Raw genomic sequence first — 24,030 nt, forward strand, 5'->3', positions numbered from 1 at the left:
CTGGGAACAGGCAAGGGCTCTGTGATCATGAAGATGTGGGAGGAAGCCACCGGTGAAGGAACTAGCAGACTGAACAAACTAGACTGAGCATTTGCTCTAACAGGATCCTTTCACTGTTCTATCTTCCTGCTGTCAGGCTTTCCTCGCACCACGGTTCCTGGGGTGTGGCATTCAGAAGTCATCCTGGGATGACAGACTGGCAGAGGGGTTGAGAGAGGTAGAGGGAGCTCAACAGTTGTCTTTTTAATTATCTTACAAGGCCAGAAGCACTGTTTCTTCTGTGGAGCAAATATTGGCTGAGCAGCCTTCTGCACTGTGCCGTCACCCCTAATGAGCACACTGCTGTACAGTTGGTGGAAGCCACCTTAATGGCAGTAACCACAGTAGTGGTGGTGTGTGGATTCTTGAGAGCAAGCTTCCAGTCAGATCCCAAGTCCAGTACTAAAGTGGCTCTTCATATAAACAAGAATGTCAAGAACCTGGCCATAGTAGGGACTTTGGGGGCACATACCTCCTCTGTGCCAGGTCCTTCACATTGCTGGCATATGTATGAACCCATGTATGGTCTCTCCGCCTGCATTCATCAGGAAGCTTTAATTGGTATAGTGGATGTGGTTGTGAGTGTGCCGACAGGATTCACCCCACTGTCATCCGTGCTGCCTGCTGCCATCTGACCTCTCCCAGGAACTGTTAAACCAAGGAAGAAGCTGTAGCCTTATTTACATCGTCTCTCAGGGGCAGCCTGCATCAATCCACGGCAGTAGGGAGATGACAGTGAGCATCGGCCGGCATCACTGACAGATCTTCCCAGACTCCTCTGAAGCCGATGGAGCCCTCTTGGAGTTGCATCACTGTTTAATTTCTCCCACTGCCCTTCCAGGGACCCTTTTCTCTCAGGGAGCTTTCCCCAATAAACAGCCTCCACGGGTTCCATCTCAAAGTCTCATTCCCAGGGATCTCATGAAAATTAGGAAGCATCAAATAAGCAGAGTAAAGAAATGTGAATGAAAGAGAGCAGTACTTTTAAGTCACTAATTTTCAGGGAAAGTCACAAACCCCTGCCTACCCTCCTGCTTTCTGTCAGTGTATTCATAGATACATGTCCAGTGAACCAATTCCAAGGGAAATCACAATGAAAGACATATTCCTTTCCCTGAGAGACATTCACTGCTAAGTGAGGGATGGGACTAATACCAGGGACTTACATATATTGGGGTGTGTGTCTTAACAGAAGCCTGCTGTGACAACACAAGTGCAATCCAAGTGCAGTGGTAAGGATGTGAAGGGTTGAGGAAGAAGAGAGGGTAGGTGGTGGAGAAGAGGGAGAGGGATTCCGGGCCAGGAGGTGAGGAAAACTCATAAACCTATTGTATTCAGTGCAAGGAAATTAAATGAGGTTGGAGCAGGGAACTGAAATTTAGCAGATAGGGGCTTGTAGAGAGGATTTGGGACTTTTAAGAGCAGTGGGGAGTGGTTAGTGGGAAATGACCCATCAGTTATTCAGTTGTGACCTTAAGAATATCACTTAACTTGCAGTGTGGAGAACTGAAAACAGGTTGCTGCGATAACTTGCAAGTAACAGAGTGTTCTAAATGGAGAGGCCATGGGGATGAAGAGGAGAGAATCAAAGGATATGAAGAGGGCAAGGGCAACGGGCTCAGTGCGGTAGGTCTGACTTTGCCAGGCAGAAACCAGCACCCTTGCTCCCTCTACTCAGTCTCCTTATGCTCAGGCCAAACAGTGGAGAACCTCTAGATTTCCTTCCCAGGAGCCTTGGACTTGAAGCCAAGTCCCATTCTGCAGGCCCTTCCCAGTGTGCCTCTGGCACACACAAGGGACTATAAACAGCTGCTTAGGCTAGGGTTCTTGGATCCTGGAAGGCCACAGTTGGCAGAGTGGCTGCCATATGGGCAGTGTGGATCATAAGCCATGGGGGTGGCCAAGGAGAGCTGCTGACCATGGAACCTATAGGAAGGAAAGCGCTGGGCTGTGGCAGACAGTTGGGCTTAATTAGGGTTAAGAGAATCAGCCTGGGAGCCTGAATGTCTCTCTTCTTCCAGGCACCTGAAAATTACTGAAAGTTATGCTGCAGTGTCACTACCAGCATCAACAAGTAGGCTTTAAAGCCAGGAATGGTGGCACATACTTTTAATCCCAGCATTCTGGGAGGCTGAGGCAGGAGGACTGCAAGTTTGGGCCCAGCCTAAACAATTTAGCAATTTAGAACTTGTCTCCAGGAAAAAAAAAAAGCTGGGTTATAACTCAGTGTGGAGGCCTTAGGATCAATGTTCAGTACCACCCAAAAAAGTGGGGGAGGGGGGATAGAAAGGAGTCAGGTATGGTGGTGCACACCTATAATCCCAGCACTCGGGAGGCTGAGGCAGGAGGATCACCTTGTATTCAAAACCAACCCAGGTTATATAGTTTAAGGCCAGCCTGTCAGAGTTTAGGGGTGGGGGGAGAAAAAACAAAAAGAAAGCTTGGTCAAACTAAGCTGGACACTCACACATAGTGCTAGCCACTTGGAAGGATGAAGTAGTAGGTGACTGGAGCCCTGGAGTTCAGGGCCTACATGAGCAGTGTAGCAACCCTGTCTCTACATAAATAAAATTGTTTCCAAATAACTGAATTCCAGGACAAACCTCAAAAATATTTAAAGGCATTAAGAAAAAAGAAAAAAAAAACTGCAACACTAGATTTACAAGAGAGTCTACATGTCCAAGAAGTTAAAGTAAATAGAAAATATTAAAAATGAAACATGAAAGAAAAGGTAACCAGACACCTGTGAGACATGGGACGGCTTCAGGTAGAAAGAAACAGTTAAGGAAATTATGCTTGTGCCAGTTGTGTGGTGTACTGCCCATAATCTCAGCAGTCTGGAGGCTGATGAAGGAGCGCACGTTTGAACTCAGCCTGATCAATTTAGTAAGACCTTGTCTTGAAATAAAATTAAAGGGCTGGAGAATAACTCAGCAATCCCTGGATTCAAGCCCCAGTACTGAAAAACGGACAGACTAAACTCATTTCAGGAAAAAACTATAACCAAGAAGACAGAGGTAATGTGTAAAACACATACGTGAGCTTTTCGGAAATAATGATACAAGGAGAAGACCTGATCTTCTTTGTAACACAGCCTTACTCTAGTTCAGGCTACCCTGTAACACTATGTAGCCCAGGCTGGGCTTGAATTTTGCAGTTAGAAGCATATACCACCAAATGAACTCGTTTATTAATTTTTGAATGGCAACTCTAAACTGAATGTGATACACTCAACAACAGTTATTTCTATTCTGAAACAGGAAAACAGAATGACCCCCCAAAGAGGAAATACCAAGATAAGAGTGTAAACATGATCGGAGTAAAATATATACAGTATAGAAATGTTCCTGTACAATTTTTTAATCTGTACAATTTTAACAATTATGACTTAAATAGTAATGCCGGGCATGGTGGTGCACACCTGTAATCCCAGCACTTGGGAGGCTGAGGCAGGAGGATCACCATGAGTTCAAGGCCAGTCTGGGCAGAACTGGGCTATATAAGTGAGTTTAAGGCCAGCCTGCGCTACAGTGAGACCCTATCTCAGAAAAAAAAAAAAAAAAACTCAAAAATAAATCTTAATTTACCAAGGAGGGGGAAGACAGAAGAGGAAAGATCAAAACAAAATTTCAAGTGTCCTATGGTCAGTAAATCCCCAGATTAGTGGACAGTGTGTATACGCTGATTCTAGAGTTGGTGAGAGCTCTGACCAGAGCTTTTTCCACATTGATATTCAAAGGGTCTCTCCAGTGTGAAGTTTCTGATGAACTCCATGGTAGGAATTCCACCTCATGGTCTTCCCACACTAGCTGCATTAGTAAGGTTTTTCACTCACCTGAACTCTGATTCTGAGAAACCTCTGGTCACCTGAAGTCTCCTCCAGCTTAGGACTCCAGGTCTTTCCCCACAATGTCCCTGCTCATTCCCAGCCACAGTCCATTTTAGCCACCATAAGCACTAACAAACATTTTTCTCCTTTCTTTGTAATCTCTGGATAATCCACCCAGGAGCTGTCCAAGATCTCTGCCCATTTCCAACATATCATCACCTTCTCTCAGCAAAAGATCTCAAATTATACAACACACACCGTGGACACCAGCACTCGTTAACTCACATCTACTTGTCCCTGCAGGGTCTCAAAACAGTGTCCTCTTTCTTTCTAAAGGCAATACTGGCTTCCATACCATGATGCCATTGTTTCGACCTTAAATTGTAATAGTTATTAATTATGTAACAGGTTTGCTAGCGCTATGGCGCGGCTGAATGAATGCTAACCTGGGACGTGAAACACGTTCACCAACCGCAAATCGCAGTAAGAGTATGATGACCCAGCATGCAGATCAGAGAGCACTGGCCGGCGTCTCAAAGTTAGAACCAGTGTCCGCCAGATCGCAGCTAATCAGTACAGGGCGTGCCCCCCCTCGGCCCTCGGCCCCACCCCAGGTCCTGGGGAGTCCTGAGGCACAGAGGTGGACTCCTAGAAAGGCCCCAGTACAGAAACTCTCACACCCGCGTTGGGGCTGCTGCCTCTTTCCTCCTCCAGCTTCTGCCGGTTCCCGAGCCCGGCTGGTGGCTGGGCGCTTTTGGAGGCTTGGAGGGCACCGAAGATTAGGTCCACTAAATGAAAATTGGCCTGCAGAATGTTATAATACAAGAAAAAACGAACGTATCACCGGCCGGTACTGCAAGACAGACGGAGTCGCAACCTACTCCTTGAACAAAGCTCCAGCCCGGGCGACAAGGACGCAGGAAGGGACACCCAGGGCCCTGGCGAGGAGCGGGCTCGGCCTCGCCCCTCAGGCTGCCTTTTCCCTTCCCTTCGTGCCTCCATTCCAGCTCTGGAGCTTGGGCAGAGGTGGGCGAGAGATGATTGCCCTGCGGACTGAACACCAAGTCCTTCCCGCCTCGCCGCGCTGACTGCCGCCTTCCACACCCACAGCACACCCGCACACGCGCGCCCCGTCCTACCGCAGCGAGCGGGGGTGCTGTGCGATGAGCCTGCGGCCTCTCCGGGAATCCCTACCGCAGCTTATCACCAGAAGCGCCTGCCCCTCTCCGTGGCTTTTCCTGGACTTCACACTGGCGGATCCTTTTACATCGCTTCATCCCCAAAGCTGAGCAATGCACCAAAGAAGTGTAGAAGTTACTGGGAACTGTTCTGGTCAGATGTTCACTTTGGGGAACCTATAAAGAACTAACAGGGATGGGTTTAAGGAGGCCCACGAATTCTCTGATCCTCTATGTACATTTTTCTCCGGAGAGCTTCTCTCAAAGATTCTTGATTTAAAAATTTAGGAATTTGCCTTAGAAGTCACTAGAAGAACACTGTAAAAATAGAATTTTAGATAATTAGCAGCAGCTCTCAAATCTTAGCAATGGCTTATTAAAAAGAAACAGGTCCATCCAGGTATATTGTTCATAAGGAAGGAAAATGTGCGTACATATAGACAGGCACACGCAATAGCTCTGTTTTCTGTTACGACAGATAAAGGATCTCACCAAGCAAAGTGGATGGACAGCTTGAACAGTGTATTAAAAACCAAAAGCTCCCCGAGCAGCAGGTTGGGAGACTTGGGTAAGGTTGACTTGGGTAAGGAGACTTGGGTAAGGTTACATAGTGAGGGTGAAACTGGTACAGTCATATTAAAACCATAATGAAGCATATTGCAATTTGCAATAATAAACATTATAAAGCCATCATACAAGGGAAATTGTAAAGACAAACTTTATTTACCTAAAGTTAGTTAAATAAGGAATAAAATTACATGGACATGGCTTCAAAAATTCTGGAGGACATTTCTGGATATTCAGTAGCACTCTGAGATTGTGAAGTCTAAAATTAAGACCCTTAATGGGTCTAAAATTAAGAAAATTCATTACTTTTCCTTCACATAACTCTACTTGCACAAAGTTATGACTACCAGTCCAAATCATGACAATATAATAATTTCCACGTAGGCTGAAGAGCCAAGGATGGCAAATAGAAAAAACATTTCTTCCTGAGGTAAGTGACAGGTGAACAGGAGAGGGAATGAGGTTACAGGACGTGTACAGTGTACTTAAGATGGAGTAACTTCATTCACCAGAATTTCTGTTAGGAAAACACTGTACTTTGGAAGGTTCTCCTGAGAATGACATGAGACCTTGCCCTTCTTAAGAACATGCTCAGGTACAACAAAAGTTGCTTACTAACATTTAATTAAGGGGACTGTTAAATAAGGGCCTTTTCTTTCTGGGCAGTGATAGATTTAAGGTAACCGAGCTAGGTACAGAGGATGTGGGTAAATGGATTGTGTATTGGACAAGAGGGAAAAAGGAACTAAGGTGGCCCTGAGAGAGAAAGACAGGAAAAAAAAAAATCTGCTTAGAAGGGGCTTCTGAGGGCAAAATGTCCAACAAAATATACACTATAAACCCTTCTCCAACTTTTATACACTTTAAAGGTCTTACTATCCATGGATGTGTATGTGTAGGTACATTCCTTGGAGAGAGCTTAAAGGGGTACTGAGTTTTATGTCAGGAAAAAATGAATGTGAAAATAAAATATGTGAACACACAGAAAAACAGAAGTTAAAGAGATGGGAGACATCAATGATGCAGCCTGCTGCAGCACATGCCACAGGTTCACCACCACTGGTCCAGGCAGTGTGAGCTTGAGCAACAACAAAGAAACAAGAAAGCTGACTTCACTTGTAATCATACTAAGGAGAGAGGTAAGTCAAAGAGCATCTCCTGTCAAATGTCTGACAACGAAGAGGCAGAGGTATCTGGAAAGATTCAGAAACTGCATATAATCAAATGTTCGTTCACACAGCCCTTTTATTAGGCCAAACACGTGAAACTGAGAAAAACATATATTGGAATACAAAATAAACCCAATTTATGGATTTGGGCCATGACCAGTTATGTTCCCAAAGATGTTTTAGATTCATTAGACTCAAATCTATGTAGTAATTAGTAATGAAAAATGTGCAAAAGCTTCAAACAAGGCAGTAATAAATCAGCCTATCTGTAGCACAGCACTGTGGCTAGGAGTCTGGAGTCTTGCCTCTACTATGTACTAGCTGCGTGATTTATGTCCCGTTTATCTCACCTCATTTTTTTAAATTGGGGAAAGAATTCTCATGTCACTAATGGTTGCACAACTTTGTACATTTACTAAAAACTATTCAACTGAACGCTTAAAACAAGTAATTTTATGGTATGTAAATTGTATTTCAATAAAGCTGCTTTTTGAAATAGTACCCACAATAAAGATGCTATGAAGATAAACATGTAAACTGTCAGGCACTATGCCTGGTGCATAATAAATAATAAATATTAGTAGTCAGTATTAGTGTTAATAGATATTAAAGAATAGAAAAATGAAAATATATAAAGTTTGACTTTTAGAAAAAGTAAGAACTATTGGCCGGTTCAAACTTCGGAGATCATTTAGTTCAACTCCTCTCATCTGACAAATAAAATTACAGACCGGCAGGTGAAATGTCTTTTTCAAGGTCCAGCTGAGAACAGACCCCAGGCCTGCTGAATACTCATTGGTGCAATTCCCACTACCACAGATTGCCTGGAAACATGGACACAAGAAAAGTAGATGTGTTTCCTTATAGAACAGATAACATGTAGAACAACAGAGAGAGAGACAGAGAGGTTGTAGAAATTAAATCCAAGACCATCAAGCAAACCAAGAAGGGGCTGTCACATCTAGGGCCAGCAGCAAGGACTCCCACGAGCGGGGTCACGGTTATGAGAGATGAAGTGCTCTGGCAAGGTCAGGCCCTACTTAGATGAATCGGCTCACCACTCTTGCCAGGTATCTGGCAGAAGCGAAACTGCAACAGCTCTGCTACTTCCTGAAACACAAGAACCTAGAACCAAAATGAATGCAGAATTCCTAGCAGCCTGAAGTACAGATAGCTGCTCAGGAGCCCCTTCAGCCAGGCGGGCCTCAACTGTCTATACACTGGCCGTACTAATTAGCCCCTCTGAACTCTAAGGCCTTCACTTACAATCTTGTACACTGCCTGTTAGTTCCCTCTTTCATGGCATCCTCTCAGAGGAATGAAGTTTGCCAAGAAATGTGAAAGTAACCATGCTTCCTACAGTTTCATTAAGCCTCCCATCTTCTAAGGGAACTTGACAGCACGGCTGGAAGATTTTTAAACTAATAATCATTCTAGGACTAAACAGTAGGCAGAAGAATGAAATACATCTTCTAGGCCATGACTTTCTAACACTTTAGGGGATAATGTTCAATGAGTCAACTGTAATTCTTACATGGTAGTAAATCATACTCCTCCACTTTTCATGAAGAACAACAATTCAGGCTAGATGGCAGGCACAGACCCCTAATGTTATGTGATCCACTGGGGGAAGAGGAAGAAAAGGAAAGAAAGAGGGGCAGAGGAGAATTAAGGCCTGAAACAGCTTTTATGATTTAACTCAGTACACTGAAACTTCTCAATAGTTCATAAAAGTGCCTCGACCTCTTAAACCAACTGTTGAAATAAAAATCAGAACCAAGGAGGTTCTGCCCACTCATTTATCTGAGAATTTGGGGTGCAGATTATGAAGAATAAATGAGTAAGTCTAACTTCAGTCTTTTTCCAAAAGGCTTTCCTGTTTTGCAGATCATTCCATACAGTGAACACTCTGATGTCGGAGGAGGTGAGAGCTCCGACTAAAGGTCTTCTGACACTCTTGGCATTCATAAGGCTTTTCTCCAGTGTGAATTCTCTGATGTATGATAAGTTGGGAGTGCTGGCTGAATGTTTTGTCACACATATTACATTCATAGGGTTTCTCTCCAATATGAATTTTCTGGTGAAGAAGCAACTCAGAGTTATCCCAAAAGGTTCTTGCACACTCATTACATTGATGAGGTTTCTCTCCAGTATGGATTCTCTGGTGGACAATAAGGTGAGAAGTCCGTCTGAAAGCCTTCCCACATTCAAAACATTCATAAGGTTTCTCTCCAGTGTGAATTCTCTCATGTCTAAGAAGTTCTGAATTTCCCCTAAAGGCCTTTCCACACTCTTTACACACATAGGGCTTTTCACCAGTATGAATTCTAATATGCCTAATAATCTCTGAGTTCTGGCCAAAAGTTTTACCACACTCATTACATTCATAGGGTTTGTCCCCAGTGTGAATTCTTTGATGCCGGATAAGCTCAGAACTCTGACCAAAGCCTTTCCCACATTCATTACACAGATAGGGTTTTTCTCCAGTATGGATTTTCTGGTGTCTAATAAGGCCTGAGCTATGTTTGAAGGCTTTGCCACACTCATTACACTCATGATATCTTTCTTCAGTATGAATTCTCTGATGCTGAATAAGCTGTGAACTAACCCTAAATGTCTTCCCACATTCATTACATTCATAAGGTTTCTCTCCAGTGTGGATTCTCTGGTGTAAAATAAGGGCTGAATTCTGACTGAAAGCTTTACCACATTCTTCACATTTATAGGGTCTCTCTCCTGTATGAATTCTATAATGATGAATAAGATGGGAACTCTGGATGAAAGCCTTTCCACATTCATTACAAGCAAAGGGCTTCTCTCCAGCATGAATTCTTAGATGCCTTCGAAGGCTCGAATTAGTTCCAAATGTCTTCCCACATTCTTTGCATTCAAAGGGTTTTTCTCCACTGTGAACTCTCATATGCTGGATGAGATGTGAATTCTGATTAAAGGCTTTTCCACATTCTTTACATGTATGAGGCTTTTCTCCCACAGATGTCCTTTGTGTTTTGTTAGGTTCTAAATTCTCTATGAAGTTTTGGCCAGCAATACCAAATGTACTAACTCTCTGTGCTACAGCATTTCCCTGATATGCCACCAGATTTGGGCTGGGACTGCAACTTCTCTCACTCTCACTATTTTCCTGGTCTTTCTCACTTAAGGGTGACTTCTTAAAGATAATCAACCCTGGTGTAAAGTCCATCTCCTGAGGAGACTGCTCCATAATCTCTTCTGCAGACTCTCTCAAATGTCTTTCTAATGTGTTTTGTTCACATGATGCTCCAAATTCTTGGCCTTGGTAAACCACTCTTGGAAGTTTTTCTAATTTTGGTCCACATGGCTGAGATTCTTCAGAAATTTCTTCCTTGGGAATCAATGCCTTGTTCTCAGTCCCCATCTCCACAATCTGAAATGAAAGAGAATAAATATATGAAATAGCTGTGTTCTATTAAGTAAAGCTAATAGTGCAAGAGGAGTACCGAGTTTTGGTATAGTAACACTCAAAAACCACCTTGCCATTTGATGCAATGATAAGATGCTGCAAAAAGAGAAAAATGATTGAAGGAAGAGATCTGAGGACAGAACTAGAAAATGGAATGTAAAGAGATACTGATAAAAGTCCCATACAACAGTGAGTTAGAGTAGAAGCTAAAGTTGATTTTTTTTTGTTTTGTTTTTTTGTTTTTTTGAGACAGGGTCTCATTATGTAGTTCAAGCTGGCCTTGAACTCACTTTGTAGCCCATGCAGGCCTTGACTTGTAGCAATCTTCTTGTCTCAGCTTCTTGAGTGCTAGCATTATACGTGTGTACCACCACGTCCAGCTGGAAGCTAAGATTGGTATAGAAAACATTCAAGGAAAATGACAGTCATATTAATAGATGGATATATGGAAAATGTTGAAACGCATGAGTTAATAGAAATCATATTTGGATTTATAGACAAAATAACCAAAATGAGTGTCAAAAAGAACTATTCTTAGACTAGTTATATGGTTCTCTTCAGCTCTATAGACCAGGATATAGTATGAATATGTGTGTCCCCCCATTAAAATGTTAATGTGACTTAGCACAGAAGTAAACATGGTTAGTTCCTTTTATTTGGATAAAGACTCTAGCTTTAATTTTTCCAGGTGGCTAGTGAACTGTATCAGTACCATTACTAAATAATTCTTTTACCTACTGACTTAACACATCACCCATACCATAGTCTAAATATAGTATTTCTAGATTCCATTCAGCTCTGTTTATCTAATTCCTCTAATATTAAACTATTCAACCTGCTGAAGCTTTATTAAAACTTTTAATATCTATTAGAGAAAGGTATCTGTCATCAATGTTCTTTTTCATATATTTGTTTATTCTCATATTTTCCCAAATAAAGTTCAATGTAATTTTACAAATTTTCCAAATTTAGCCTGATTTTGTTTTTATGTCCACCTGGTAGAAACCTTTAGCCAGTATTTCTTATATTTTCTAACTGGTTATTTTTATACATAGCAGTGCTGTTGATCCTTACATATTAATTTTGTAATTGGCCCTTTTATAGAATTTTAAAAATAATTTTATACTTTGTTTTGTTTTGCTGTACTGGGGATTTAACTCAGGGCCTCTGCACTTAGCTACATCCCCAACCTGTTTGTTTGTTTGTTTGTTTGACAGAATCTCACTAATTTGCTAAACTTCCCGGGCTAAGATGGGACTTGGATGATCCTCCTATCTCAGCCTCCAAGAGTGATGGGATTACAGGTGTGTGCTACCATATCCAGCTCTTTTATAGCTCTTAAAGAGTAAATTTTCTAAAACTTTCTAAGAGCTATAGAAAATTATAGTTGCCAACACCAATAGCTAATGCTTCCCTATCTCTTTACAACAAAATAATAATTTATTTAGAGAAACAGTAAGTCTAGCTCATGAAATACATTTGTCACCTTTCTTTGAGTTGGGTTTGGTCATATGGCCAAATTCTGGCCAATGGATAGTGAAATGCAAATGAAAGCACCCAGGACATATCCTTAGAGAGAAATATCCTGAAGAGAAATAGTTCTTTACTTTCTTTTTTTTTTTTTTTTTTGTCTTTTTCGTTTTTATCGGTACCGGGGATCGAACTCACGACTGCCTGCTTGCAAGGCAGGCACTTATGCCGTTAAGCTAAATCCCCTAGTTCTTTAGTTTCTTATCCCCTGCTGTTCCTGGAGCATGATGTGTTAGTTGGAGTATCATCTTAGACCATGAGTATACCAGCATGTCAAAAGATCTAGCATCAGGGCCCTGATGACTCCAGAGTTGCCATATCAGTCCTGGAATCTTTCCTGGAAAGGAAAGAGAGAAAGAGAGAGAGAGAGAGAGAGAGAGAGAGAGAGAGAGAGAGAGAGAGAAAGGAGGAGGGAGAGAAAGCTTTTGTTTAAATCACTATGAGTTTTAAAAAATTATTATTATATAAAGCCAAACCTATTCCTAAATAACACAATTGTCCTGGGAATTTAGCTAACCCTGTTACCGAAGCCAAGTTACAACTGTCACAGTGTGTAGCTATGGCAGTATAGAGAATAAAAGATTATTTAGAGACAAGACTTAGTTCAGTTACCAAGAGGGTCAGAGAGGTTTCAACCAAAAGTACCAGGAGTTGGGGAGACTGCTAGGAGCAACACAAAGCACTCAGATTTTTACATAAAATATTGGTGTAGCCAGGAATACAGCTTCAGCAGCATAGTGCCTGCCTGGCAAGTGTGAGGTCCTGAGTTCGATTCCCAGTACCAATGAAATGAAATGAAATAATATAATATAAAATAAAATAAACTATCAGAGTAAGCCAGGCATGGTGGTACACACCTGTAATCCCAGCATTTGGGAGACTGAGATAGAAGGACCACTACAAGTTCAAGACCATCCTGGGCTACAAAGTGAGCTAAAGGCCAGTATGAACTATATAGCATGACCCTGTCTCAAAAATATTTTTTAAAAAAGTCAGTGTAAGAGAACAAAGCAGTTTGGGCAAGGATTTGTCTCAAAGCTAGGCAGTTTTCTTGGGGAAAGGGATGGGACAACAATCACTAATCTAAACTTATTGCTTAACCTTTCACTTCTCACAGAGCCTGCGTGCTTTTGCTCCACAGTTTAACCATTCATCCCTTAGTCAAGTCTCCCACACTAATGATGGGGGAATAAGCCTGACTTTTGCTCAGGTTCTAAGCAACCCTGAGCTAATATTAAAGTGACCCTTTGTATTGCACAGTGCATTTGTGCACCACAAATTTGAGGAATATAATCCTCCCATTAGTAAAAGTGTTAACTATGAAAGATAATACTCATGGAGTGGGGATGGGTAAGAAGATATGAATTTCATTCTTCAGACAATGTAGAATCATAGAATGGTTTCAGCCGAGAAATGACAATCTCTGGTCAGATTAGCATTTCAGGTAGAGGCAAACTAATGGACCCTTAGTAACTGAACTAGAAATCTATAGGCCATAATATACAGAAATCAAATAAAAGGCTGATACAGCCATCAAGATAAGAGACAATAACGTCTAACAAGGAGGAATGGTAGTAGAGAGGATGAAAAAAAATAATACAGGAGTCAGCCACAGTCATGGGCCATGGGGGGGAAAAACAAGAAGCCAACCCCTTCTTGTGAGCTGGCCAGCATGCAGGGTAGGCACAAGAGCAGAACATCACCAGCAAGCCCCAAAGCAACTGGCTGATCTGGAAAACACAGGCTGGGATGATAGCTACTGAGGTAGGAAAAAAACCAACCTAGTGTTTATAGTGTTCAGTATTTGACTGATTTTTCAGGCATAAGGCGGTGATCTGAGCATCTATTTGGAGAATAACAACATGCAGTATAGCAACTATGTGGGATTTCCTTCTGAAGGTGGTAGCCATTGTTAATTCCTCATTATCTTGCTTTAAAGTCCTGTATCATTTTCATTGTTTTGTTTGATTTTATTTCATCTGATGGCATAGGCAGCTATCTCAAAGATAACATGATATATTATGATAGAACAAGATATATTATGGCAGCCTTTGCGGATTTCCTATTATATTGTTTTGAACTCCTGTATCATTTTCATTGTGTTGATTTGATTGGTTTTATTCTGTTCTGTTTTGTTTGTTTTATTATGCCTGATGGTATGGGCAGCTATTTTGAAGATAACAAGAGGCACTGTGGTAGCCATTGTTGATTTCCTATTACCTTGTTTTGAAATCCAGTATCACTTTCACTGTTTTCCTTTGATTGGCTTTATTCAGCTTTATTTTGTTTGGTTTTATTCTTTTTAAAAAAGAAAACACAAGGAGGGATTTAGCTCAGCAGGACAAGCACCTGGCAAGCACAAGGTTGTGAGTTCAATCCCCAGTACCAAAAAAGCAAAAACCAAAACCAAAAACAATAAATAAATAGAAATTAAAAAAAGAAAATAACACAGAGGAATATTTAAGAGTCAAAATCTGCAAGAGCTGGTGTGAGACTGAATATAAAGTATAAGGAAAAGGGAAGAGTCAAAGATGGTACCCAGATCTCCCTTAATTCGAGAGATGTTAAGTTAATGATAGTACCACCAAGATTTGGAATGCTGGAAGAAGAGCTAGTTTAGGAAGAAAGAGAATAAAGAGCTCTATTTTGGTCAAGACATATCTCAAAATAGCCATTTAGAAGTATCAAGCAACTGGGCTGGGGATTTAGCTCAGCGGCATAAGCACCTGCCTTGCAAGCAGGCAGTCGTGAGTTCGATCCCCGGTACCGATAAAAAGGAAAAAGACAAAAAAGAAGTATCAAGCAACCATTCAAAATGTATTGATCTAAAGTTTATAGCAGAATTGGAGATACAGACTTGAGAGTACTCAGCATGAGTACAGTATGAGAACTGTCAGACTGGAGCTAGAAATCTAGGGGTCTAACCTATCCATCAAGAGTATTACAGTTATCTTCCATCTTACCCCTTCCCACCTTTCTCCACCCTGCTTTCTCCCCCCAAAGGCCACTTGTATGGCATATATCATCAACAGGCCCTCTAGCTTCCACATGTGTTCCATCAATGAGAAGCCCCATAAGGAGACTGGAAGTAGGAAGGGGAGGGCAATCGGGGTATTTTTCCTGGTTCCTTTCAGTGAGGTTGCCTTGGGTAACTGGTAACCTTCAACTGAAAGTCATTACTCTTACGTAGTTTACCCTGCCCAATTATTGTGCTGTATTCCGGTAACCTCTACTACCTCTGTTTCTTCGGCCAGGGTTGGTGATCACTCGATTGCTGTCAGCTCCAGGTTCCTTAATCTCCTACCCATACTTTCATCAAATTATCCAAATTCGAGTGAATGATCATTTTCTGTTCATACCCTGATAATAATGGGGCAAGTAGAGGAAGAGAAATCTTCCAAGAAGAGAAAACAGCAAAGTAGAAGAACCACAGTACAGTGTCACAGAAGTCACCAATACAATGGCAGAGGGGATTAAAAATATCAAATGCAGCTGAGAGATACAGTACAATAAAATTAGAAAGTGTGGGGCTGGGGATTTAGCTCAGCGGCATAAGCACCTGCCTTGCAAGCAGGCAGTCGTAAGTTCGATCCCTGGTACCAATAAAAAGGAAAAAGACAAAAAAAAAAAAAAAAAAAAAGACATTGCATTAATCCCCCTCAAAAATTCTGTTTGGGGCTGGGGATTTAGCTCAGTGGCATAAGCGCCTGCGTTGCAAGCAGGCAGTCGTGAGTTCAATCCCTGGTACCAATAAAAACAGAAAAGACCAAAAAAAAAAAAAATTAGAAAGTGTTTCCTGGATCAGAAGGTTATAGATAAATTAAAAGCTAGGTAGTAGAGACTGAATAATGAATTTACTGTTTCTTTTTTTAAAATTCACAGAAAAGACCAAAATGGACAGTAATATCCAGGGTTACAAAGTCAAGGATCACCTTTCCTGGGAGACACTTGAACATGTTTATATATTAGGTGTTTAGCTATATCTAGATGTTCCCCCCAAGTCCCATGTACTCATAGATGGAGCTTTTAGGAGGTAATTAGATCATAGAGCTGTGATACTCATCTGTGAATTAGTCCACTAATGAGCTTACAGCTAAATGTGATGTTGGGAGGTGAAGCCTGGTTATTTGGATTGTTTATTTGGGGTTACTTGTGGTGTAGCCTGGAAGGTTCTGTCTCCCTCCCTCATCCCTTGGTCTCTTTCTGCTTGTTGCCTGTCATACCATGAACAATTCTTTTCCATGCAACCTTGAAGCCAGCCAACTATGGCCTGAAACCTCAACAAACTGTGAGCCTAAATAAACTACCCATCCTTTAAATTGTGGATGTCAAGTACTGTGTCTTGGCTATAAGCAGGCATGACAAAGGGACGGTACCAACAGAGACAGAGGTTAAGAGAAAAATGAGATTATTGAAGAAATGAAGACCCCAAAAGGTAAGATTGGGGTGAAGTGATAAGGGAAAGGAAAGTAGTGGCTTTTTGGTTGACTTTTATACTGTCCTCTCCCAAGCCGCCTATCATCTAAAGGATATTGGTTATTTATCATCATTCTACTCTGGGGCCTCTCTAAACAATTGTATCTGTACAGTTCTAATGATCCCACTATACAGAATTTAGCTATCTTTTTCCCTGGTGCCATGCAATTTGGGGAGTATAGTTTGAATAAATTTCTCTCAGATACCCAGGCAAGGTCAAGTTCTACTGTCTGGAACTTCAGTTTCTATGTATTCCCAACCCCTCTCTGGCTTTTCCTTTTCATCCTCATATCTCCTACAGGCCTGTAATCTGAGCTACTCAGGAGGCTGAGGCAAAAGGATCAAGAGGTCAAGGTCAGCCTGGGTAATTTAGTAAGATCCTGTCTCAAAATAAAAACTGTCCAGTGGTACTGAACTTGCTTAGCAGCAGGCACAAAGCCCTTGGCTCAATTTCCAGTACCTACCCAAAAGAAAGTCTTTTAGAACAGAGTCTGACCTTCCACACATTATTTTTTTACTTTGAATTCTGCCAGTGACATAATACTGGTATAATCAATTACTTGGTTATCATAATTATCTCACAGTGTATATGTACCTCAGAATATAATGTTGTATACTTTGTATGATTTTATCTGTCAATTATACTTAGTAAGAAGGGGAAAAAAAGAGCTAGAAATATAGCTCAATATGAGTCCCCCGGTTCAATACCCCAGGGATATAGCTCAGTGGCACAGCCTCCACCTAACAAGCACAAGGTTGTGAGTTTGAGCCAAAAAAAAAGTTGTATATATATATGACTTTGAATGCATCCTCTCATACAAATCAAAGCCAACCTTCATTTGATTGATTTTCCAAGAGGCAAAGCTATACATTACTTCATTTTCACATAGAAAAACTCTTTCATAACCTAAATTTATATTCCCAAACACAATTTCCTATATTTCTGTCTATTACTTCTTTACTTTCCTAAGTCTAAAATGAGCTATTTCTGAAGACAGAGGTATCCCATGAGGAGAGGAGGTGGATCACTCTTGGTTCTGTTTGGGGGATAACATGCAGACCTCTACTGTGTCCGTAGTTTAGAACGAGATCTTCAGTTCTGCAGACCTGAATTGTTTCTTACGTGCACCCTACCAGACAAGTCTCAGAAAAACTCATTCACAAAATACTGATTATATACCAGATACCTCTTGACACTGAGGAATAACACTTCAAAAGCATCACACTGCCTAGATGAAAATCTACGTGGAATACCACCAAAAAACACAAAGAAACACTAAAAATTGTTTAGCAGACCTGAAATCAAAATAGGAAGATCTGGTTAAATGAATACTTTTTAAATAACAATTACTGGCCTCGAACTAGATTAGCTCCCTGGGAAATTTGTTAAAAATACTTACTTCTAGGTGAAGTGGTGCACACTGGAGGCCAGCTTAGGCAACTTTGTAAAACCTTGTCTGGCTGCCTGGAAAGTACAAGGTCATGAGTTCAATCCCCAGCACCAAAAAAAATCCTTATCTCACCAGGGATTTAGCTCAGCAGCATAAATGCCTGCCTGGTGAGTGCAAGGTGGTAAATTCAATCCCCAGTACAAACAAAAAAACAAAAAAACCTTGTCTCTAAATAAAAAATTAAAAAAATACAGAGGTATCACAAAATTATCTAGAATATTGTTCACTTAATTATTTTAATTTGTCCCTTGGAGTGTGATACTAAGCACACTTTTTCCTTTTAAGAGTATTTTTTTTTGGTTGTTTTTTTTTTTTTTTTTTTGTCTTTTTCATTTTTATAGGTACCGAGGATCGAACTCACGACTGCCTGCTTGCAAGGCAGGCGCTTATGCCGCTGAGCTAAATCCCCAAGAGTATTTTTTTGACTTATTCTATTATAAAACTTTTTTGAATGAAAGAATTAAAATTTGCTCAGAATATAATATCATACTTTGTATGATTTTATCTGTCAATTATACTCAGTAAGAAGGAAAAAAAAGAGCTAGGAATATAACTCAATGTGAGTCCCTGGGTTCAATACCTGATACATTAGAAAAAAAGCAAACAAATGAAAAACAAAAAACCTTGATTTCCAGGTCATATCTTAGACTTCTCAATCAACATCTCTAGGGAGACACCAAGCAACCTTCATTTTTAATAACTGCCCTGAGTGGTTCTCCTAAACAGTCACGTTTGGAAGCTACTACTAATTTTAATGCCTGGAGTTATCCTTTGAGTCTGGTACATCCATCTCTACCCAAGCTCTGGTTATATAAGCAGCGGAATTACAGTTCTTCTTATGACTTCTTTTTCTTTACTTTCCACTTGATTGCCCTTCCCCTCCCCTAAATGCCTGACAGTAAACAGGGTAAGTATAAGTAACTGGATATTTTTCCCTGAATTTAAAAAAAAAATCACATTTCTAGAAAAAAGAAACTTTAAAAACCACATTTTGATTATGCGTATCAGATTGATACTAGTAACTGCCTGGACCTGATGTGACACAAATTGTCTTAATCAGTTTACAGCAATCTCTTGTAATAGCAACATCCTGATTCTTTGAATGTAAGTGCCAAAAATAACTGTGATTTCTAGTAAAATATTATTAAACCTTTTATCAGCTAATATTCTGAGTAGTTCTTTTTAAATTTTCGTTAGAAGCATGGATTGGAACTTGTTACAAAAAGTCCAAGAGTCATACACACCCTCAGCAAACTGCACCTTTGGGTGCCACTTCAAAAGTGTTTTGAGGGAAGAGATAAGACATATGTCTTCCTTTTATTGAGGAAAGAAAATAGTAACAGCAAAAGAAAAAGCAAGAAAGAGAAACCTAGAGGTCACAACCCCATACACAAGCAGGTAAGTCATTGGCAAGGAACACACAGACACAACTGAAGTGAAGGATCTAGAAATTGGTATCCATTCGATAACTCAGGAACCCACAGATAGAAAGCATTCATATACCCCCTTACTGCAGAAGATGGGCAACAAAGCCTCAGAGCTTAGGATACATAAGAGGAGTAAGAAACATAAAGAGAATATTTTCACTTCAATATAATGTGCAATGTTGGGACAGATACAGAAGGAGAGGAGATAAGTAAACACGCACTCACAGTTTGCTGTGCAAAAGGATGATGGGCACTGCACTAAGCAATTTACGGACATCATTTTGTTTAACCTTGCAACCTCCTGATGAGACTACAGAAAGCATCAGTGTAAGGAGGTACCACCTCGCATACTCTCCTGAGCATCTCCAGTAGTGCTTTTGGCATCCTTGGGAGAGACTGGAATCTGGGGAAATATGTAGAAGACAGAGAGTGAGGACTCTGAGGATGTTAGCTAGGACATACTTGTGATAACTAAGACACAGTTAAATGAAGGGGTAGGATCAAGGGAGGACTGATGTGCTAATAGGTTACTGAAAGGATAAAGAAAGTGGGAAGGAGGTACACGGAACTACAGTTATATATCTTGGAAATTGGGACGAGGTTTTATTTTCAAATGTCAAAATTTATAATTCACCAAAAATAATATCTTTTGCAATTATTAAAATTTATGATAAGAAATGGAAGCCAAGAATGGTGGGGTACGCCTGTAATCCTAGCACTCCGGAGGCTGAGGTTGGAGGATCACTGCGAGTTTGAAGCCAGGCTAGGCTACATAGCAAGTCTGAGGCCAGCCTGGACTCCCTAGTGAGATCCTGTCTCAAAAAAAAAAAAAAAAAAAAAAAAAGACATAAAATATATAGGAGATCTAAATCTTTTCAAAATTATTTTGTAGGATTCTGGCACAAAGATGTTCCCAATAGTTTTATTCTCTTTGCCTCAGAATCTGTAGGAATGAAACTCAATTTGATTAACACAATCAAATCAGTACCATACCCCATTGCAAGAACAGGTACAGCAGCATCTCAGGAATTCCTAGTTCATCTGAGTGCAGAATTATTATTTTGGGTACTATCAATCAACCCAGAGACACTCTGCCACTGTGCTGCTACAGTCTAGGTTTTTTTTTTTAACTTTGAGATAAGATCTCTCAAAGTTACTGAAGCTGGCCTCAAACTTACAATCCTCCTGCCTCTGTCTCCTGATTTTCTGGGATTACAGGTGCACCAATACACGCAGATCAATCATTTTAAGGAAGTTTTCTGGGAGCTTCTAAGAGTAGTTTCCTGCCATTTTGAGAACCACAAGAAGAGACTTTTATATACTGTTGGTTGACATGCTCCTGCCATTATCAGCCTAGGGATAAAGGCAGGTGGAGCTTTAAAAGAATTAAGAGGAAATGTAGTGAGGGACACTGGATTATGTCAGTCCTCAAACTGATCTACCTCTTGATTTCCAATCTATGATACTTTTTTGTTTCTTTTTTTAATACAGGGGTTTTGGTTGGGCACGCTGGCACACACCTGTGTGGAGGCTGAAGCAGGAGACTCACTGAGTGTTTGAGGTCAACCTGGACTACATAGCAAAACCTTATCTTTAAAAAAAAAGGGGGGGGTCTCATGTAGTTCAAGATGGCCTCCAATTCAAGGCAATTCTACCTCAGCCTCCTGAGTAATAAGATTACAGGTGTGTGCCCCTATGCACGGCTGAGAATTTATATACATTCATATTTTAAGCTAGCTTGAGTTAGATTTTGTTACTTACAAACAATAATATTAACTGATACAAATGCTCTCCCTTCTAAAAGGCAAAGTCACCAAATACTAAACATCCAATACAAGGATCACCTCTTCCCAAAATCTTCAATAACATCCACAGGAAAGTTCTTTCTTGGTCTTCCGAATCAGGGTTTCACTAGTCATTTTTCAGCTCTTTCTTTGTACTATAATTTTCATGTCATTTCCGGTTTATTTCTCCCTAAACCTCCGGAACAAAAACTTCTTCTGTGATTCTTATATAATACCCTTGTGATTAGATCTGTTTCCCTTCCCCATTTCCTATCCCACATACTTCTAAAACAGCTGGAAGCTGCAGTTATAGTGAATGTCCCCTCAATGTTCAAACACTTCCTATTTTTTTAAGTTGATTTGCCTTTGAGAAAAATTATTCCCATGTCTTGTATTATTGCTTATCCTATGCTCTTAAACATCTTCAGGACTCAACTGAAGCATGTACCGTCCTGTTTTCCTCCTGACTCCCAACCCCTAAGATGGATACCTCTTCGTCTTGTGGCAGTTACCCCAGTGTATTCTTACTTTTCTGTCTAATTTCTTCTCTAGACCATGAGCAGGAATGATCTTCTATTCATCTGGGTTTCCCCAGTACTTAGCACATACCGGATACGTGGTAAATGTTTGTGAAGTGAATTTGTGTAAGAATCGGATCTATTCCTGAGGGCGAACTGCAAACTTCTTTCATCTTTGTAGAGTGCCTAGGACAGTAGCTGACACACATCTATTTGTAAAGTAAGTCCCTTCTCCCAATCTGCATATTTAACTTAAGGCACTACTGTCCCGTCTTGCCTCTGGTACCCGGTTTCTTTCCATGACTCATACTTCTAAACCAATTTTCTCTTTGCCAGAACAGGGTACAGTCCGCCACGGGGCCTTAGTTTTTGCCCAGCATCTCATCCCAGCGGTCTACCTGAGGACGAGATGCGCAGCCCCCGCGGGTGCCCACGTCGGACCCTGCCTCTCCCATTCCTGCGGCTGACAGGCCCTAACTAGAGGTATCCCAGGAAGCAGGACTAACTGAGACAATCCCGAGCGGTGTTCAGACCCCACCCTCTCGGGGTACAAGTGGGGAAACGGAGGCCCGGGGGTGGTCACGGGGTCCAAGGTCACTCAGCAAGCCCCGTGAGGAGCGGGCCTAGACCTCGGGCTCCAGTTCCGCTCGCCAGCTGCGGAATGCGGAGCGCAGTGCCGTTCTCCTCCCAGCCTTGAGAGAATGAGATCTCACCGCTGGCCGCGACGGCCCACGCTCTCTCGGCCCGGGCGCCGGCGCCGCTCCGCCGCTCTCACAGAACCCCAGCTGTTGTCTGGGTGTCACCGGCGGCGCGCACCGGCCACTTCCGGTACCCGGGCGGCGCTCAGCCAATCAGCGCGAGCCGCACGCGCTGACAGGACAGGTGGTCGGGCGGCCAAGCCTCCCGCTCTTTCCCGCTTGGCTTTCCGCGACTTCTTGGCCGAACCCAAGCCGCATTTTGCTGCCGCCTCACAGACTGCTTCCTGGAATACCTCTGTGCACCGGGAGGTACTCCCTTCTGCTCCAGGATCACTGACGAGCTGAGTCCTCCCGGGTTCCTAGAACGGCTCGGGGGATGCACTTCCGCCTTATGTGCGGCCGCTCTACACATTGGCTGGGCAAGTTGGGAATAACTTCACCTTCCTGAACGCCTGCATCCTGCCTCTCTCTTATCCCATTACACCGTTTCCTGAGTTCTGTGAGTCTCGTACACACGGGCCTCCAGACCGTGGGAACAGGCTAGTTATCTGGAAGTGAAGGGAGACCTGCTCTGAGGTCAGGGTGGGCTTCAGAGACTGATGTTTGGACAGAAATCTGAAAGTTATGTGTGAGTTACCTAGTTTTAAGAGTTGGAGGGAAGACTGTTTACGCAATGGAATTGCATTCTACACTGGCCTGCATAGTTCCCTTGAATAAATTTGGCCCGTACTTGCCGCAAACCTTTATAATTGCTACTTTCTCTGCTCTGTGTAACTGCACGGCAAGCATCTGGGCTTTCAGATTGCAGTTTAGGATCACTAAATTGAAGAAATCCTCCTTCCTGATTAATGCTGTCTCAGAGTATAGCACCCCTCATACGTATCAAAGGCACAGAAAGACTGTCATTGGTCCTGTTGGGTATGGTGCTCACTACAGGACTAATCAGAAGTAAAGAGACGGTGTGATTACCCATGTATGGACCCCATGGGCCCCAGTGGTGAGGGTCAGCTTCTGTATTTGCCTCACCATAATTCTGCAAACACCTACTTTCAGAAAAAAATGTTGTGTTATGGATCCGGTATACAACCTAGCAGGAGGGAAAACGTTCTCATGGTCATCTTGGATGCCCAGGGTACCTCACTTTAACTACCCTCGCACGGATATCCTTAATTCCCTTGCCCTCCTATCTCCAGCTGCCTAGGAAGTTTATTAAACCTGATTCAATCAAAATATCTATCTTGTCCAGTCTGGAAACAAGTGAAAAACTACATTTTGGAGAAGAACTCTGATACAATTTTATGGTCTTTGCTTTCCAAACGTCTTGGAAAGAGGAATCGTTTCCTCTTTCCCTAACAACTTGTCTACCATTTTCCATGGTTGCTGTTTCAACCTTCATTCTGCTTAAACCTTTCTCTAGGTTATGAGCCACGAGGAATCAATTTCTATCACAATTATTGTTGGGTCATCCCAACTAAACATATGCAGGCTACAAATGTATTCTGCCTGAGAATTAAGAGTGAAAGACATTTGGGTGTGACTTACCTAGTACTTGCATTAGTGGGCATCTACTCCAAAGCCTAAATCAGCAGTTCTCAACCATGGTTGGTGTACACTGGAGCTGCAGAGGCAAACAGAAACACCAAAACATCTCGCAGGATTTCGAGGCATTTATTTATGTTGATGGGTCTGACCTCAAAAAATGTCAGGCCTTGATCTCTGGTAGTTTAGTGCTTATATGGAAGTTTGTAAATGTGAATAAAGAAGCTGAATTATTTGGTGGTTATTGATTGGTTACATCTTATCATTATAACTGAGAGACAATGACATCATATATGGTACATATTAAGACAAGTTCAAACTCTGGGCAAGCTCGGAGTTACAGGAAGCAGGTTGAGGGTGGGGGTAAGCTCAGGGTTTGGGAA

General features: G+C 41.7%; 1 protein-coding gene across 9 annotated transcripts; it reads right to left on the minus strand.

Annotated features, from left to right (window-relative positions):
• Positions 1-5,748: 5,748 nt before the first annotated feature.
• On the minus strand, positions 5,749-22,455 carry Zfp3 (ZFP3 zinc finger protein). 9 transcript variants are annotated; one of them, XM_063242408.1, is made up of 5 exons: positions 22,124-22,453; positions 19,451-19,511; positions 17,631-17,695; positions 10,515-10,611; positions 5,749-10,188 (listed from the first exon to the last, which is right to left on the minus strand). In XM_063242408.1, the coding sequence occupies exons 4-5, from the start codon at positions 10,524-10,526 to the stop codon at positions 8,671-8,673; spliced, it is 1,530 nt and encodes a 509-aa protein (XP_063098478.1). In that variant the 5' UTR covers positions 10,527-10,611; positions 17,631-17,695; positions 19,451-19,511; positions 22,124-22,453; the 3' UTR covers positions 5,749-8,670. The 9 variants fall into 9 exon arrangements, with proteins under 9 accessions (XP_063098478.1, XP_063098477.1, XP_063098480.1 ...); XM_063242407.1 differs by having other exon boundaries at positions 19,334-19,511; XM_063242410.1 differs by lacking the exon at positions 10,515-10,611.
• Positions 22,456-24,030: the final 1,575 nt, after the last annotated feature.

This window comes from Cavia porcellus, unplaced genomic scaffold (assembly GCF_034190915.1).
Source record: "Cavia porcellus strain 051 isolate PalLab524CR breed Dunkin Hartley unplaced genomic scaffold, mCavPor4.1 scaffold_32, whole genome shotgun sequence".
Classification (NCBI taxonomy): domain Eukaryota; kingdom Metazoa; phylum Chordata; class Mammalia; order Rodentia; family Caviidae; genus Cavia; species Cavia porcellus.